General features: G+C 39.3%; 1 protein-coding gene across 1 annotated transcript in view; it reads right to left on the bottom strand.

Annotated features, from left to right (window-relative positions):
• LOC104588235 (uncharacterized) overlaps positions 1-18,817 on the bottom strand; it is a 48,733-nt gene that overhangs the window by 17,683 nt on the left and 12,233 nt on the right. Inside the window, exons 7-12 of the mRNA XM_088892945.1 lie at positions 13,371-13,426; positions 13,182-13,281; positions 12,914-13,031; positions 12,517-12,726; positions 8,879-9,215; positions 2,430-2,523 (exon numbers count right to left, since the gene is read on the bottom strand). Coding sequence (XP_088749071.1) covers positions 2,430-2,523; positions 8,879-9,215; positions 12,517-12,726; positions 12,914-13,031; positions 13,182-13,281; positions 13,371-13,426 — 915 coding nt within the window. The remainder of the gene's footprint in view (positions 1-2,429; positions 2,524-8,878; positions 9,216-12,516; positions 12,727-12,913; positions 13,032-13,181; positions 13,282-13,370; positions 13,427-18,817) is intronic.

The following is an 18,817-nucleotide window of genomic DNA, read 5'->3' as shown; positions in this document are numbered from 1 at the left end:
ACTTCATCTCATTTCTCCCTCTTGCATGTTCATGGTTCTTTGGGACTCCTTCCCATCTAACTCCTCTATCTGGGTTAGCAAAGATGATTTTGATCTCTCTAATCTCCCAAAATGGTCTTTATTCCAATCCTTTGATCTCAAACTTCTTAATTTTTTGTGGAATCTCACCCCTTTCAACCTCACCCCACTTATATCTTCCCTCCACATCAATCTTCTTCACAAAGTCAAAGTGTGTCAGCCACATGTTTTCAAATCTGAAGGGTCGAGGACCAAGCCTAAAAGGTTCTTGTCCTAACTCAATGGGACAATGGTCAGAAGTAACTCTAGGTAAAGCTCTAGCTACTAAATCCCTCCAATGACTTTCCCAACTTTCATTAAAAAGAAATATGTCTAGCTTTGAGCAGGTTGGGGTTTCTTAGTAATTAGACCATGTAAAGTGAGCTTGTAATAGAGGAAGTTCCTTTAACTCGCAACAATTGATGAACTCATTGATCTTCCTAATACTAGTTGTTATAGCCTGATGGGGGTTGTTTGATTCATTAGTGAAGCGGATTACATTATAATCCCCCCCAACACCAAAGACCATCCCATAAACCCTGAATCCCTGATAATTCTTCCTAGAATTCATTCCTTTCTCTATAGTTACATGGTCCATACACATTGGTTAGTACCCAGATGAAACTATCCTCCACACTTCTAAACTTAAAGGATACTGAGAAACACCCTATTAATTCCTCCACAATCTCCACAACATCCTCTCTCCAAAAGGTGACAATACCCCTGAAGCCCCCAAAGATGGTGCTGAAACCCAACTAATTCCTCTAGATTTCCAAACACTTCTAGCCCATCTTCTGTCAAGTACAACTAACTTGGTCTCCTATATCATTACAATATCCGGCCTTTCCCTTCTAAGGAAGTCCTTTATTGCTCTTCTTTTCCTTGCACTGCCTAAGCCCCTCACATTCCAACTGATAATTTCATAGGAAAACAAAGAATTTGATACCCTCCTCAATTTACATGTCCCCTACTTAGGGATCTTCCTTCTATGTCAGAAATTAGTCTCTCCAACTCTGATCTTTTCTTTTTTTGATGGCTGTTTGCTTGTCCAGATTTGCAAGATAACACCTTTGATGCCTTTAGGGGATCCAATTTTCTGGGATTTTCCTCAGAAGATTCTTCTATAAGTTTATATTCCTCAAGAAGTACACAAACTTGTCCCCAAATCCTCTCCAATTCCTCCTGTAATTTTTCTAATTCGGGTTTTCGTGCCATAGTTACACAATCCTCAATCACACTATCAGAAGCTTCCTCTTGAGCTTTAATGTATTCTGTATTTCTTTCCAACCAGTCCTCCCTTTGCTTATATTCCTCAAAATAAAAACATATCTGATCCCAAATCTTCTCTAGCTCCTCCTCTTGTTTCCTTTTTCTCCTCAGTTCTTCCTCTTTCTCTTTGCCCTCAAATTCGACACCCAACAGCTCCCCTTCCCTGGTCATTCCTTGTGGTTGGGGTGCAGAGGTACCTGTTTCAGGGACAATACCCATATCAGTACCCAAAAACAAATTGACAGACGTACCTGGACTTGTGGAGGAAACAAAGAAGCTGGAGTCCCAGAATGGGGAAGTGGTTCAAGGATGGATCCTTCCCTAAGGTGCAACTGTGGGATCAAGTTTGGTTCAACCGAAGCTATGTTAGTCATAGCAGCCGAAGTGACCTTTCCAAGTTGTTCCCCAAATGATGAATTTACATTCAACGGCATAGGAGAGTTCTGTTCCACTACACCGCTAACCGGCTTGTGCTGCTCTGCTGAAATGGGATTATTTTTTGGTTTAGGCATACCTAACTCTGAACCCAATGTATCTTCACTGCCATACTCCTCCTCCTCCATTCAATTCTTTTAATCTCATTTCTGTAAACCCACATAACTTCTCCATTCTTAATCAACTAATCTCTTAACATTAATACACTGAACTTACGAGACAACTTTGACAGTCCAGATCCTTGGGTTAATTTGGTTCAGCATTTTTTTCGATATATTTTTCGAATTTGGGTACATTTTGTTGAATTACCACTTCCATAGTTTAGGTTAATAAAACCATTGAACATCACTTGGATTTTCAAGATTTGTTGACTGATCTTGAGGTATGAATGGCTTATCAAAAAAAACATCTTGAGATATGAATTGAATGGTCAAGATCTTTAGTTAGATAATCATGACTAGAAATCTCTATTATAAATATCAAATGGTATGCCTATCAAAAAAATGGTATAAATGGATAAAGAGCAAAAGTTGTCATCTAAAGTAAGACAAGGGCATTTTAAGATTTTAGAAATGTCTAACAGAGCACATTACATATGAGTGAGTATACAAGGGGTGCCTGTTATCTACCCAAAAATAAATTTGAAATAGCAAAGTTGCAAAAGCTACCTCACAAAAGATCCCATAAAGCCCTTTCGGGCAAGCTTTACCAGTAACAGTTCCACTTTCTCCAGTCTGGCCTTTATCCCTTCCTAATCCTCCCCTGTAACAAAAACAGATCAGTCAAAATCCAAATATTAAGGCAGAATCCCACTCAAAGGAAATGTGGAAAATATATTCGGTAAGGGTGCGTAATTGCGTTGAGACTTTAACTATCTTTAAAACTTTCTCTATAGGCATGTTCTTTCTCTATAGGCATATTCTTTCCCCGGTTACTGGGTAACTCATACCCATCTCCCAGGGGGTAGGTAACTTTCCCATCTGGGGGGAAAGTTGCTAACACTTGGATGGGACAAAATTGCCCCTTTTAATAATGGATTTTTATGGTTAAAACAGTCGTTTTCTTATTTACTTGGAAAATAAAAGAACATGGATAAGTAACTTCCCGAAAAGCGAACGGGGCCTATATGGCATTGTACAAAGATGGCCAAATGTAACCAACTCTTCTGGCACAAGGACAGCCTCACTCTTCACTTGGATGACTCCCTTTTTTTTGATAAGCAAGACAACACCCAATGTTAATCAAGTAAAGCTCAATTTTGATGGGAGTATCATGGGAAAACCAGAGAGGTCGGGCATTAGCGGTGTATTTAGAGATTCATCATGGGCTGAACTTTTGGCTGTACATGTCAAAACTGCTGGAATAGACCAACAGAAGGCAGTTAATCAGTTTTACAAGAGGAGGCCACGTCAGCACAACTAACCATCCACTTGTAACAACTGCCTTGTAACAGTCAAGATTGTAAAACTATAAGTAGTAGAGCAGAAAAGGGAATAGGACATTGATTCTTTCAGCATTAAACTCTCTCTCCCTCTCTCTCTCTCTCTTCTTCCAAGAATTCAGGAGGTTGGCCCCTCGAAGAGCCCTGAGTTAGGCAGGTTCCTAACAATTTGGTATCAGAGACAGCATGACCAACACAAGAAACACGTCAGTAGACACCCGAGTGGATTAGATGGAGGTAGAGATCCATTAAATGTCTTCAAAACTCAAAGAAATGAAGGAACGCTTCACTGCTCTCCTCCTTCGACTGGAGCAGGGGGCAACGAAGATGGACAGAGGAAGCCAAGAAGAGCACAGCAATGAAAACAGCCGCAGAACAGGGGCGGCAACAAGAAAAGCCAAAATCGACTTCCCCATCTTCTTAGGCGGCGACCCAACTCCCTGGATTCTTAGAGCCGAAAGGTATTTCGATTACCATGAAACACCGGGGCAAGATAGGGTAGCTATGGCTTCTGCGCATCTTGAAGGGGAAGCTATCCTCTGGTTTCAATGGTACCGAAGGGGGCACCCTCGTCAAACCTGGGCAGACTTCACGGACGCCATGACTGTCCGTTTTGGATCATCTGGGTTCAAAGATCTTGATGAAAATTTGGCAAAGCTGCAGCAGGTGGGATCAATAAAAGAATACCAGATGGAGTTCGAAAGGCTGGCCATGAGAGTCCAAGGGTGGACGGAGAAGGCGTTGGTGGGAAGCTTCGTCTGCAGCCTAAAAGAAGAACTACGACTGGAAGTGAAAGCGATGCAGCCCACTTCGGTCATCAATGTGGCAGCACTAGCCAGATTGTATGAGGACAAGTTCAGTCGAGCAAGAAAGGTGCAGCGACCATGGGGTCCCGGAGCAAGAAGGGAGCAAGAAAGGACGACAGCACTAGACAAGGAGGAAGGAGTACTAGGCCCAGGCCCACTGGTTCCTTTCAAACGGCTGACCTGGGCAGAGATGCAAGCCCGTAGAGACAAAGGTCTCTATTACAACTACGAAGAGAAATTTGGGTCGGGCCATCGCTGCAAAAAACAACAAGCGTTTCTCCTCCAAACAGATGTTGAAGAGGAAGACAACATCACCAGTTGCGGAGAATCTAACCCGGGGTGGGAAATACAATCCGATGGCACGCCTGAAATATCCTTACAAGCCCTTACGGGACTTGCGTCCCCTCAGACAATGAGAGTTGCAGGTCTAATCCTAGGACGCCAAGTGTCAATCCTCATAGACAGTGGCAACTCCCTTAACTTCATAACTCAAGTCTTGGTGGATAAAATGGGGCTTCCGGTTCAACCAACAACGGCCTTTACGGTTCTTGTGGCCAACGGTAACAGCCTATCTTGCAATAGCATTTGCATGGGCCTACCACTAAAGATTCAAGGTCATCAGTTTGCGATGGACCTATATCCTCTCCATCTCAGTGGAGTGGACGTGGTGCTAGGCATTCAATGGTTAGGACAGCTAGGACCCGTGGTCTGTGATTGGGCCTGTCTCACCATGGACTTCACATCAGAAAACTCTACAGTCCATCTACAAGGGCAAACATGCAAGGGCCCAAGGCCCATCAGTCTTGCAACACTGACAAAGCAAAGAGCAGATCCAGATCAGCCCATATTCATGCACATGGACTCGAATTGGACCCGGCCATCCTTAGCTAACAACAGCCCAGATGGGCCTAGAGACTTCCAAAGCCACCTACAACAACTCCTTCAGCACTATGGCAACGTGTTCAAAGAACCCCAAGGACTGCCACCACGCCAGGAGCATGACCACCGCATCCCCCTCATGTCGGGATCAGCCCGACCAATGTAAGACCCTACCGATACCCTTACTTTCAGAAATCTGAAATCGAGAAGCGAGTTCAAGATATGCTTAAGCAAGGGATAATACAGCCGAGTCACAGCCCATTCTCGTCACTGGTACTATTAGTCAAGAAAAAGGATGGGACGTGGTGGTTTTGTATTGAATACAAAGCCCTTAACAGCATCACCATTAAAGACCGATTCCCGATACCGGTCATTGATGAGCTGCTTGATGAACTCAGTCAAGCCACCATATTCTCAAAACTGGATTTACGAGCTGGGTATCATCAAATAAGGGTACATAGGGAGGATGTTCACAAAACAGCTTTCAGGACACATGATGGCCACTATGAGTTACGGGTCATGCCATTTGGGCTGACCATATTTATGTACGTTCATCCGTGTTATATTTGATGACATATTGGTCTACAACCCCAATTGGGAGGAACATCTGAACCATCTACAGGTCACCCTTGCAACACTTGAGGCCCACCAGTTGTTCGCTAAAGAGTCCAAGTGCTCCTTTGGACAAAACCAAGTTCACTACTTAGGACATGTTGTAGAAAAGGGGACTGTAGCGGCTGACCCAGATAAAATCTCCAGTATACTGGGCTGGCCGCTTCATCAAAAACTACGGCCTAATAGATACCCCATTGACCCAATTGCTGAAACATGACGCTTTTAACTAGTCAAACCAGGCCCAACAAGCTTTTGAGCAATTGAAACAGGCGGTTGCGAGCCCTCCAACATTAGCACTGCCCGATTTCACAAAAGATTTCATCATTGAGTGTGATGCCTCCAGTCAAGGCATTGGGGCTGTTCTCATGCAAGAGGGGCAACCACTAGCCTTTTTCAACAAGGCCTTAACATCACAAAAGTGGGCCAAATCAGTTTATGAGCGAGAATTAATAGCAATAGTCTTAGCAGTCCAACGTTGGCGATCCTACTTGATTGGTACACGGTTCATAATTCGGACCAACCATCAAAGTCTGAAGTTCTTATTGGATCAATCAGTTCTATCCCCGGAACAGCAACGTTGGATATCCAAGCTACTGGGATACGACTACAGAATTGAATACAAAGCAGGGGCTGCTAACCGAGTGGCGGACGCCCTCTCACGGCACCAACAGTCATTTCAGTTACTAGTATCTTCCCCAACTTCTCCACTCCTGGATATACTGCGAAAAGAATCCCAATCCCATAAAGAGTTACAGCAGTTGAAGGCCCAAGTATTGGCAAATCCCTCACTGCACCCCGGATACACAATTAAGAATGATGTACTCTTCTTCAAAGGACGCCTGGAAATCCCGGCAACCTCTGCCCATCTCAGGAAGCTCTTGGAATTATTCCATGCCTCACCCACGGGTGGCCACTCCGGCATCCTACGAACACAAAAGCGCATCGCCACACAATTTCATTGGAAAGGCATGCATACATCTATCCAGAACTTCATAGTCGGGTGTGCAATATTCCAACAAAACAAGTCAGCCACTACAACACCAGCAGGCCTCTTGCAACCACTCCCAATACCAACCCACGTCTGGGATGATATATCAATGGATTTCATCACAGGATTGCCCGTTTCTGCTAGCAAAACAGTTATCCTTGTGGTAGTAGATAGACTAACAAAATACAGTCATTTCCTACCTCTATCACACCCATTTACAGCAGCCACAGTTGCTGAATTATTCCTCCGAGAGATTGTGTGCCTACATGGGCTCCCCAGCTCAATTGTATTAGACAGGGCCCTATCTGATGGACAGACAGAGGTTAAACTATTCAAGTCAACTAGCTACCACCCCCAATCTGATGGACAGACAGAGGCGGTTAACAAGGGTCTCGAAACATATCTGAGATGCTTCGCGGGAGATCGACCAAGACAATGGGTGAAGTGGATCCACTGGGCTGAATGGTGGTACAACACCACTTTCCATAGCGCCGCGGAGATGACACCATTCAGATCTTTATGTGGTCGGGACCCTCCCCCTATACTTCCTTATGAAAAAGGAACCACCACAGTAGCGGCCGTTGAAGAACAGCTAACGCAACGGGATGAGGTGCTAAGGGAACTGAGACATCATCTCTTACAAGCACAGCAATGGATGAAGCACACCTATGATAAACACCACAAGAATGTCCAAATGAAGTAGGTAATTGGGTGTTTCTCAAATTACAACCCTTCAGGAAGATTTCAGTTGCAAGCCGACAGTGGAACAAACTCAGCCCGCGCTATTTTGGCCCATTTAAAATCCTGGAGAGAATAGGATCAGTGGGATACAAACTGGACCTTCCGGCAACATCCAAACTGCACCCTGTATTCCATATTTCCTTACTGAAGAAGGGGCCGAAGTCAGAAGTCATTACAAGTGCAACCCTTCCCATATTTTCAAAAGGACAGGTGCAGACTGAGCCAGCCCGCATCATTGATTTCAGATGGGTGCGTCGGGGAGGCAGAGTCATACCAGAGGCATTAGTTGTTTGGTCTAACCTTCCGGAAGGACAAGTGCAGACTGAGCCAACCTGGGAATCCTACTTAGATCTGCAATCAAATTTTCCTACATTAGACCTTGAGGGCCAGGTCGCTCTAAAGGAAGGGGGATTGTCAAGACTGCTGGAACAGACCAACAGAAGGCAGTTAATCAATTTTACAAGAGGAGGCCACGTCAGCCAACTAACCATCCACTTGTAACAACTGCCATCCACCTATAACAATTGCCTTGTAACAACTGCAACAATCAAGATTGTAAAACTATAAGTAGTAGAGCAGTAAAGGGAATAGGACATTGATTCTTTCAGCATTAAACTCTCTCTCTCTTCTTCCAAGAATTCAGGAGATTGGCCCCTCGAAGAGCCCTGAGTTAGGCAGGTTCCTAACAGTACACCAAGGAATAAAACTTGGATAAGCTCTAAACTATTGAAACCTGATTGTGAAAGGCAATTCCAAAGTTGTTGTAAACTCTTTCGTAAAACAACCCAAGACCATGGCAATACCAACATGTAGTAAGAGAAATAAGGGAGCTGGCACAAGATCTAAGAGTTCAATTCTTATGGACAAGAAGAAAAGCAAACAATTTGGAAGATGTCTTAGCCAAACAAGGGGTGAACAGGGCACAATTGTATTGGGGAAGGACAGCTCAGTATTAAAACATCTAACCTTATAGATGGACAAGAATGTTTTAAGGGCAACAGTAGGGTGCTCAGCACTTGTATTTTACATTGACATTTTCCACTTAATTAAATGGATATTTACAAACCTCTTTTTAAGAGTGAGGCAGCACTTTGCACCTCTCCAGGATGCTTGTATCAGATCTATCGTTTGATTAATGAAATCATCTTTCTATTATCAAGAAAAGTGGATATTTACAAATCAAAAAAAAAAAAATCAAATGTTTCCAAAGGACCACTAGATGGAAAAAGAAAAAAAAAGGAAAAAAAAAAAAAACTAAAAGGCTAACATTAAAAACATATACCAGACACCAATTTGCAGAGATACAGAAGCATAAGGAGGTTCTTTTATTCTCTATGTGAGAATGTCACAAGGATTCAGCATCTGCATCAGAATCACCTTCATACAAGTATTGCTAGGCATAAGTTACAATTTTTTTTGTGAACAAATGCACAGATTTTCAATGGTTAGAAAGTCTTACCAAGAATCTGGCAAAAATTTTAAAAAAGCCAAGATTTCCAAAACATGAAAAACATATATCAGTTGTTTTCACAAGCTTTGATAAGAAATCTTGATGCTTGTCCTATTTAGTATTCACAGAAACAACACACAAAAAGTGCAAAATAAGAGTCTTTCTAAACATATAATGAAATAAGCAGTTAAATGCACCTTCTGTATATGCTTCCTTTAACGCTTGCTATAGGTTGATATTCATCACCTGTAGGAATGTCAGACCAATCAAAGTGAATCCTACCACCACCACCACCACCACTACCACTGTGACTACCATGTCCTCCAACACTTGAAATAATAGCAGTCTCTCCAAGGGTCAGCGTACGCAAAAACAAAAGAATAGTTCCTCCAGATCCACCTCCAGGGCCTCCATTTAAACTATCCAAAATCCCATAACCATGCTTTCTAATGCTCTGCCCAAAACTTTCTCCATCTGCTCTAAGTGAACCATAAATGGATAAACTTGACAAAGAATGCTCTAACGAACCCATCACTGTTCAAGGGACAATGAAAATGCAAAAACGAAGCAAAAATAATCAGTAAAGAAAAAGTAACTACAAGACCAAATATATGAAAAGCCTAAAATATTTGTTACCAGGTTCCCATGCACATAACTCAAATGGCAGGCTAGCATGTTTTACTCAAATCAGAGACTTAATAGAAATGAATGAAATTTGCCTTGTATCTGATAGTTGAAATTAAATGGAAGGAAGAAATATTATCTATGAACTAGGCCATAATTCCCTCCATCAATATCAACTGTTATCAACAGGGAAACAACATAAAGATTATTGTGAGTACATGCAGATCATGAAGGCTGAATATAACTACCAAGATAAGGATGCTTGAAAGATGCATACATATCAAAATTGGACATAAAAATAAAATGGAATAAAACAAAAGGAAATAACAGCAGTTTGCTCCAGAGTCCAGACTCCCTTGAGATAATTAAAGAGGGAACTCTGAGAAGCAAACTAAAAGATGTAGACTTCAAAGAGGAGTCTAAAGAAAAAGAACTCGGTGGGTTTTATTTATGGACACAGATATGGGAGCCACGTGTTCCTTCAGAGGTAGCTGTTATGTGTAAAAACAACTTCATTAGAGAAATGTTTGACAAAGGGTCATTTAACATCCAAGGGAATGGCTATCACAGATCTGACTTGCCCACTCGTTATGGAGGTTCATCAATCAGGAAGCCACTTATTCTTTCATTGCAGAATAAGCTTTGCTTTTGGGGCCAATTCCCTAGAAATCTTTGGTCTAAGTGGTGCTTCCTGAGGTCACTAAAGGAGTACTCTGGTTGATGTTACATAATGAAGTTGAGCAAATAAGGGAATCCATTCTGGGACATTGTTCCATTGGTTACATGAACTATTTGGGAGGAGAGAGAAAAGGACATTCAACAACATACACTCCCAGCTGATGCTATCTTGAGATAATCGATAGGCACAGTACAATCTCAGATAGTGGCCTACAAGGAATTAAGGGAACTTCATCATTCCCTTTTTTTTTATTTCTGGTGAAGGGCAACACAACTGGGGGGGGGATAGTCCATCCCCCAACCCAGGTGCACGCGGGATTTGATCCCAAGTCTCTGCTATGACCAGCAGGGAACTTCATCATTCTCAATATTTTAAAAATGGGTGCTGTATATGCATTATTCTTTTCGCTATAACAACAGAAATCTAATTTCTCCTTTAAAAAAAAAGAAAAAAGACTTTGGTATTTTGTGACAAGTGGGTGATGGCATTTTCCCCAGAAGGTTTATGGTTTTCAATTATTAGGAGCAAGTATGGACTAAAGTCCAAACTCAAACAGGTGGCACCATAAGACTCTTTTTGTGAGGAGTGGTTGTTGACATTTTCACCAGGAGGTTAATGGTTTTCAATTATTAGGAGAAAGTATGGACTAAAGTCTAAACTCAAACAGGTGGCACCATAAGATTTTCTTTTTAGATCTTTACCTTTTTGTCATCAGTGAAATTCATCTTAATTCCTTCATCAACCATTATGATATTTTGATAACATGCCTTCTGTGGGAAATTAGAACCCCGCAAACTCTTATCTGGTAATCTTGTTCCTACTTCCTAGTGTAGTCATGCTATTAATTTTCAAGTATTTTATATGAATAAAGATACTAATAATAGAATAATTATTTTAGTACTTAATATTTATAAATTTGAACATGATATGTATCTTAAAATTTTATAAATTATTAATTAATATTTTAATTTGAACTAAATAAAAGTATATATATTATTTATAAAAATAAAAATATTATTTACAAAAAACCTCAAGAATATAATATAAATTGAATTTGTCAATTCCAATAATCTATATTCATATCAAAAATGATTTTTTATCTCAAAACTTATGGAAATAAAAATATTAAGAATGAATTTGCATATGATGTGTATCTTAGAAATTTTAATATATTTGATATATTTTAAGTTAATATTATTTTATAAATTTTTTAATTTATATTTTAATTACATTTTAAAATAACGTATTTATTGCTTACAAAAATAAAAATATTGTTAACTAAACATTTGAGAATTAATTTTTAGTTGACTTTCGGTTAATATTAAAAATTAAAAATAGTAAAATAGAAAATAATCAATATAATAATTCACATATAATAGTTGCATATGTTTTGTGCCTTGAAATTCAGTAGAAAATAACATAATAATAGCTTTATGCATGTACTAATTTGTAAAAAAATATATAATATGTTCCAGGATTCTTGATTGATACATTATCAATAAAAGTTTATGATTCTTATGCATCCCGCTATAAAATAATCAATATAGTAATTCACATATAATAGTTGCATATGTTTCGTGCCTTGAAGTTCAATAGAAAATAACATAATAATAGCTTTGTGCATGTATTAATTTGTAAAAAATATATATAATGTGTTCTGGGATTCTTGATTGGTACAATATCAATAAAATTTTATGATTTCTATGCATCCCACTATACTAATTGTAGTATATTTCTTCACATATACCTTTAGAATATACATTTTCTATGTATCTATATATTAATTATGGCTATTTTGATCTTAAAAATAATGATATTAATTAATTCATGGAATTTATATGCATTTTTCAGCGTATCCATATTTTTTCATCTGTATCCATGTGTTTCCAAAGCGTATCCTTATCTGTATCCATATCCAAGTGGTCCGATACGATACCCGATACCGATACTTTAATCCTTGCCTAGAAGAGAATAGATGGGTACAATAACAAATAAATTCTCTAGGTAGCACCACTCCTCAAGAAAATCAAAGGCATCTTCAAGTCAGATTCCAAGCATCCAACATTTGTAACAGGGGTCATGGATTGTAGGCACTAGAACCTAAAGGCACTATTTTCAAATAATGAAAGATTTCATTAATGATTAAAAAGGAAAGCATAAAGAAAGGGCACCCATCCCTAAAGTGCCAGGGGCCCCAGCCCAAATGTAACAGAGACACCTAGTAGCATGTTGACATCCAAACCTTTCTGTCAAGCCATTGTCAAAATATGAATAATCAATCACCTTGTCTGAGAAATTGTGGGTACCTCATGTTACTCCCAAAATGAGAGAGCATAGCAGTCACTTTTCATATTTGAAGCTACATGACACTAACAAAGCAGAAATATTAAAGTAGTCAAGGGTGATCCAACCACCACATTGAGTTGGAAACAAGGGCATGTGTTAGAAACAGAGCAGCTTTGCAATAACAATAAAAACAACAACAATACTAACGGATAATGCTTATTAAGTTGATTATGTCCATAGGCTTACCTATGATACCACCACCAGCAGTTGAACCACCTGTGTCATCATTTCCACTTCCACTACCAAGTTCACAAGGCAAATCAGCATTTCCATATGCAACACCACCATCAATAAAACTTCCATTGTAATATCCATCCCCACCTTTACCACCATGCCCACCACCACTGCCAACTCCATCACTAAAAGCCATACCTCTACCTACACCACCTGTACATCCTGCACACTCAGAATTAAAATTCCATGGAAAAGTTAAGTTCAATCCCCCACAAAATGGATAGTTTGTATTTTCTCAGATAAGCAAGATAGGTAAATTTTCAATATACAAAAGATGTAAACAGATAAAAAAAAGTATTGAAGGATCAATCTTTGAATTAAAAGAATAGAGAGGATTTAGAAATCATACCCAATCCAGATGTGGTTATTATACCAGATGATTGAACAACTACAGTTCTTGCCCTGTGGAAATGAACAACAGAACCTTTTATGAGGCCTTCAACAGTAATATCTTCAACTCGGCAGATCTGCATGGGCAGGGTAACAAAACCATTAAACAAATGAAAACACAATCTCTAACACTGCATAATGAGCATCTTATACTATTTTTAACTAGATAGTTAATTGTTAATCAAAAGGATGACTCTTCTTAGTGATTGATCAAACAAAAGCCACACCTGAAGAGTAAAGGACAATGAAGAGTTCACATTGCAATCTTCAGGTGGATGAAGCAGTTCTGCTGGGCAATCCTGGAATTCACAGTAGAGCTTTGGTGTCCTACCATATATCAGAAGAAAGAAATTCAATTAAGCAAACAAAAAGTAGGAAACACTTTATGTTGAGGGATCATATAAATAAAAACTTACACAGCATCAGAGGTTGCATTTTCCAAAGGACCCTGAAGAACAGATCCAGGCCCAACCTACATGTGAAACAGAAGAATCATTCCATGAGCATGCATATAAGATACTGCAAATGCCAATTCTGCATATTACATAATTCCTTTTATAAGATTCTGCATATTACACCTCTATCCCAAGTGAATTAGTGTGGAAGGAGATTGCTCCTTCCAAAGTGAACTTTTTTTTCTCAGGTTGCTGCCAAAGAAAAAAAGCCTCTCTAGGGATATGCTTATTAGAAAAGGCAATAGCCTTCCAGACTGTTTATGTGTTTTATGTAACAAGGAGGTGGAAACTTCCAATCACTTGTTTATCCTTTGTGAGTTCTCTATTGGTATTTGGTATCACTTCTTCAAGGTAATCTCCTATCAGAGCTGCATGCCTAATCACTCAAATCTCTTCTCAAAAGTTGGATAGTTGGAAAAATGTGCAAGAAAGAGAGGATACTCTGGTCGGCATTACCTCTGGCTGTTCTGTGGGCCATTTGGGTGAATGAAATAGGAGGGTTTTTGAACAGAAATTCTTTCAAGAAGAGCAGCTGATTAACATAATAGTGGAGACTCTTAGGAGATGGTTAAGTGTCAATCCTCTATTTGTGCAGGATGTTTACTCTTCTTTGTTAGCTGTTGATTTTTTTGGGGGGCGTGAAAGGAAGGTGTTCATATGTACAGAATTTTCTTGTACAGTGAACAGTCACACTTGTATTCTTTTTTTTTTTTGTTAAGACAAATTAAGTAATGAAGCAAGGAACATATTGTCCTCATCAAATTAAGTAATAAGAAAAGTGACCTCATAATCTTTTTAGATATCAAAACCCTTACCATTAACGATTGATTAAAAAATACAAGTGACCAATATATCTCTATTTCTTGTGAATAAAGCTCAAATGTTTTGGGAACAAATGTAAAATTGCCCCTTGCATCCCAACAGAAAGAATGGGAAAGGTAGAAATAGTTAGAAATATCTTCAGGCACTTGGCACTTATTGTACATCAAATATAAAACCAATGGAAGCATTTGGCTATCCTAATTCCTATACCAACCGCTAAGCTTATTGGGGTGCTTGGCACTTATTAGGTTACCAACGAATGGAAGCATTTGGTAACAAAACCTTGCACTATAAAATTGATTACTCATGATACTATGATAATCATCCTCCAAGTCCCATTGGAGAGAAAACAGAACATGAGATAGCTTTAGAAGAATCCATTAAACCACTAACTTTCCTTTAGAAGGAGAAAAGAAATCCTTGAGACTCTTTGCATTCGTTTTATGATGTCTACGTCATATTACCCATCAGTTTGAGATGCCATCAGTTCTTGGAAAGCATTTCTATGAAATGTAGGAGTTACCCTCTGTGGAAAATGATGCCTTTAATTGTCTATTGGAGCATGTGGAAAGAAACGAAAGGTCTTGCAAATGCCTGGATGCTGATGATAGTAGCTATCTCATGGATTGGCAATTCACTTACCTAGATTTTGTGGGTGTAATACTAAATAAAATGAACTTTGTACAAGGAAATACACTGTAAAGTCTTTTCAGAGTGAGTTGCCCTTTTTTATCAATAATGGCAGAAATTATTAAGAATAATAAACTTTAATTACAAGAGAGGGGGAGGTAAACTTTCTTAACTCCCCCATTTTAGCAAAACAAAAAATACAAGATTAGAAATGAGCCCAAAAGAAAGATCCCCTATTCACCCCTTGCTTGGCTAACCCATCAGCAAATGAGTTAACAGCTCTCTTTACCCAACTGTATTTCACCTTAATGTCCCTAGGCAGCCATTTTTTTCTTTTCATTGCTGTAGTTCCAGATACCAGCGTTATCTTCCTTTAGCCATCTCACCATCAGAAAGTGAATTTCCTTTTTTCTACTACTCCATAATCATATGTAATCCAATCCCTCCAAGAGTTGAAGCTTTTGCATGGTTGTAGAAATTGACAACATACAAACATGGATCAGTTGAAGACGAGGATTTGACAAGACAAATATGTGCGTAATGTGCAGAAGGGAAGAGGGAAGTGTCCACTTCTTTTGTAAGTACAGCTGGAGGAGTTCTTTTGGAAGTTCTTTATAACTTTCAAGAAGCAAAGATCCAACTCAACCAAATGAAATTTTCTAATTTGGCTTAAGAGGTTATAAGAGATTAAAGATTTTATGAGCCACAATTCCCATAGTTGTGTGTTGGGGTGTTTGAAAAGAAAGAAACAGACAAGTCATTTTAAGACAAATATAGACCAAGAAGAAAATTGGTGCTAGATAATTGCTCGACAGTGGCTGAATGGATTCTTTGTTATCCTGATGTGAACAAAAGGGAACTTCAGTCAGATTTATGGGTTATAACAGTGTTAATTAAGAAATGAGTCAAATGTAAATTGTATTTTGGGTTTCTTGTTTAGGGTCAATATTTTGGTTGTATTTGTTGAAATCTGTTCACAGGCATCGTAATCTCATTTCTCCTTCTAATGAAATTTCTTTCTTTACCATCAAAAGTATATGCATAAAGGATTTTTTTGCCTGTCAAAACAGTGAATACAACATTTTCACTTCCACAGAAAGAGACAAATGCAGCCTTGTTGGAGCACTGCTTTCCCCCAATGAGAATTTTTTTTTTGACAAGTAAAGAGAAATTTTATTAATTCATAAGTTCAAATTGATACAAGCATCACTTGGAGAGGCACGAGCTGTGACCGCTCCTAACAAAGTACAAAGTATAAGTTTACACCTGAGCCCAAAACAAATGTTCCCTATTTGCCCCTTGCTTGGCTAGACAATCAGCCAATGCTTTGATGATCTCCCCACCCATTATATTCTTTTTTTTTTTTTGAAAAAAGGTAAGGTAATTTTATTAAATCAGGAAAAATCATACAAGAGGATCCCCACCCATTGTATTCTTGTAGACATATTACGTGTTAGTCACCTAAATTTCTTGACTTCGTTCTTGTAAGTACCACACAACAATTTCTGGGTCTTCAACCAGCTCACTACCACCTTGGAATCCCCTTCAATCAAAAGCTGCTCCACACCTAGTTGATTTGCAAACTGCACTCCTTGTACCGCATCTAGTAATTCTGCCCTAACAGAGCCACCAATTCCCAAGGGACCCAAGTAGAAAAGCACAATTTCTCCAATTCTTGCAACCCCTCCCATACCAGAGGGACCTGGGTTGCCTTGACTGCTACCATCAAAATTCAGCTTCAAAGAGCCTTCAGGAGGGAGTGCCCAGCTTGCTACCACCCTATTCTTTGTGGAAGAACACCTTGCTACTGCTGCCCAATTCCTCCATGTAACATTAAAGGAGTAGCAAAATGTTTCATGGTTTTTCCTCTCAATCCTTAAACGTTGCATCTTCCCCAAAAAGTAACTTTTGTTAACACACATATTTCCTTGATTAAGGCTTGCAGAAATGAAAGCATATGATAAATATCATTTTCTACTTCGATGTTATAGAAGGATCAATGATACAGGATCAGGAAGGATAGGGCATGGAGAAGGTGTCTGAAAAGGAACTACATCAAATTTGAATTTTAAGCATCTATTGACACAGAAACAATTTTGAAAGTGTACATGTAACAAAGTGAGGATAAAGCATCCCAGCCACTGAGAAATAATAACATATGGCTCTAAATTACCTGCAGTGGAGTGCTTTTTCTATTTTCTGAAAAAAGGTAAAGTATAATTGTATTACTGAAATAGGAGTGAAAAGCTCCCAAATTACCTGCAGTGGAGTGCTTATGGAACAACTTTTTAGGCATTTGATGACCACAGGACAATGAGTACTCCATTACTTTAATTGATCAAAAATGCTATTATTTAACCTACAGATGCTTCCAAGATATGAAATGCACAAAACTTACATGTGTAAAGAGAATTCTGGAAATTCAAGGAACAGGTGCAGAAAATACACATCCATTAAGACATTTATCTTTAATCAATAATAGAAATTTTAATAATACCAAAGAGTGCACAGTGCACTATAGAAGGAACTGCAATGCAGTAATCAGCAGCTTATGGCATAGGACTGTGTACATCAATTTACAAAGTTAATACATATGACTATATTGATTATGGATAATTACATGTTCACCAAAGACACCAACACTGAATCTTGTTTTATAATGTAACATGGCTTTGATGGCCATTTTCAACCAGACATTAAAGAATTTCATATTGGAGTGCACTTCCACCAAAAAGAGGATTTACATCTATATGTTTTTTTTTTTTTGATGAATAAGGATAGTTTTATTACTTCAAAAGAGAAAGAAGATCTCATACAGCAGCCTGTGGAGAGGGGCACAAGCTGCAGCTTCTCTCAACTGATTACATAGAAACTTAAAAGGAAAAGGATGAACATTGCAGCTGAGCCCAAAACAAAACTTCCTTTTTTGTTCCTTGCTTAGCTAAGCCATCAGCCAAAGCATTTTCTGATCTCCCCACTCATTGTGTACTAACAGATATATTCCCTGTCAGCCACTTAAATTTTTTGAATTCATTTCTATAGCACCATATACTTTCCTCAGGATTCTGTAACCACCCCACCACCACCTTGGAGTCCCCTTCTATAACAAGCTGTCCTACTCTTAACTGATTTGCGAGCTGCACTCCTTGTATGGCTGCTAATAGTTCTGCTCTGACTGAATCTCCAAATCCCAAAGGACCTGAATAAAGCAGTAAAAAATCTCCAGCCTCATTTCCCAAGACCCCTCCCATTCCAGAGCACCCTGGATTGCCCTGACTACTACCATCAAAATTCAGTTTCATTGAAACTTCAGGCGGTGGTGTCCATTGTGTAGATGCCTTAGTATTCCCAGAAGAGCACCTTGCCACTGCTAGCCAATTTCTCCACAAGTCTGAAAAGGAAAAGTGATGGAAAAGTTCCATAGTCTTCAGCCAGTGGATTGCCCTATTCATCACACACTCCTTCAAATCTTGACTGCTCTCCTTGTCTTGAAAGATTCTAGCATTCCTTTCTTCCCAAATTGTCCATAGCAAGGCTGCTCTAGCACATCTCCACATAAGTCTCCCTCTTTTTTTGGGCCAGCTGAAGGTAGAAGGGTTAAAGATCAAGCACACTTCTGCTGGCATGTTCCCCCTACACCCAAACAACGAAAAAAGCCAATCCCATAATTCTACGGAGAAAGGACAGGACATTAGTAGGTGATAACTATCCTCCCTGTGAGCTCTACAGAGAGGACACCAGTTGGGTGAAATACAAAGGAAAGGTCTTCTCTTTTGTAAAAGATCTGAAGTGTTCACTTCCCATGGTACATTTCCCAACAAAAAGCCATTATCTTTGGGGGAACCGGCCTACACCAAATTTACTTTGAAGGGAAAACCTGTTGAGAGGGAGACTGACAAAGGGACTTAAAAAAAGAAGCACAAGAAAAGGTCCCTTTGGGCTGAGGAACCCAAATC

This window comes from Nelumbo nucifera, chromosome 8 (genome assembly GCF_055504915.1).
Source record: "Nelumbo nucifera cultivar China Antique chromosome 8, China Antique-T2T, whole genome shotgun sequence".
NCBI classification, from domain to species: Eukaryota; Viridiplantae; Streptophyta; class Magnoliopsida; order Proteales; family Nelumbonaceae; genus Nelumbo; species Nelumbo nucifera.
Note: the sequence above shows the minus strand (reverse complement) of the source record. Positions and strands in the feature narration are given on the sequence as shown.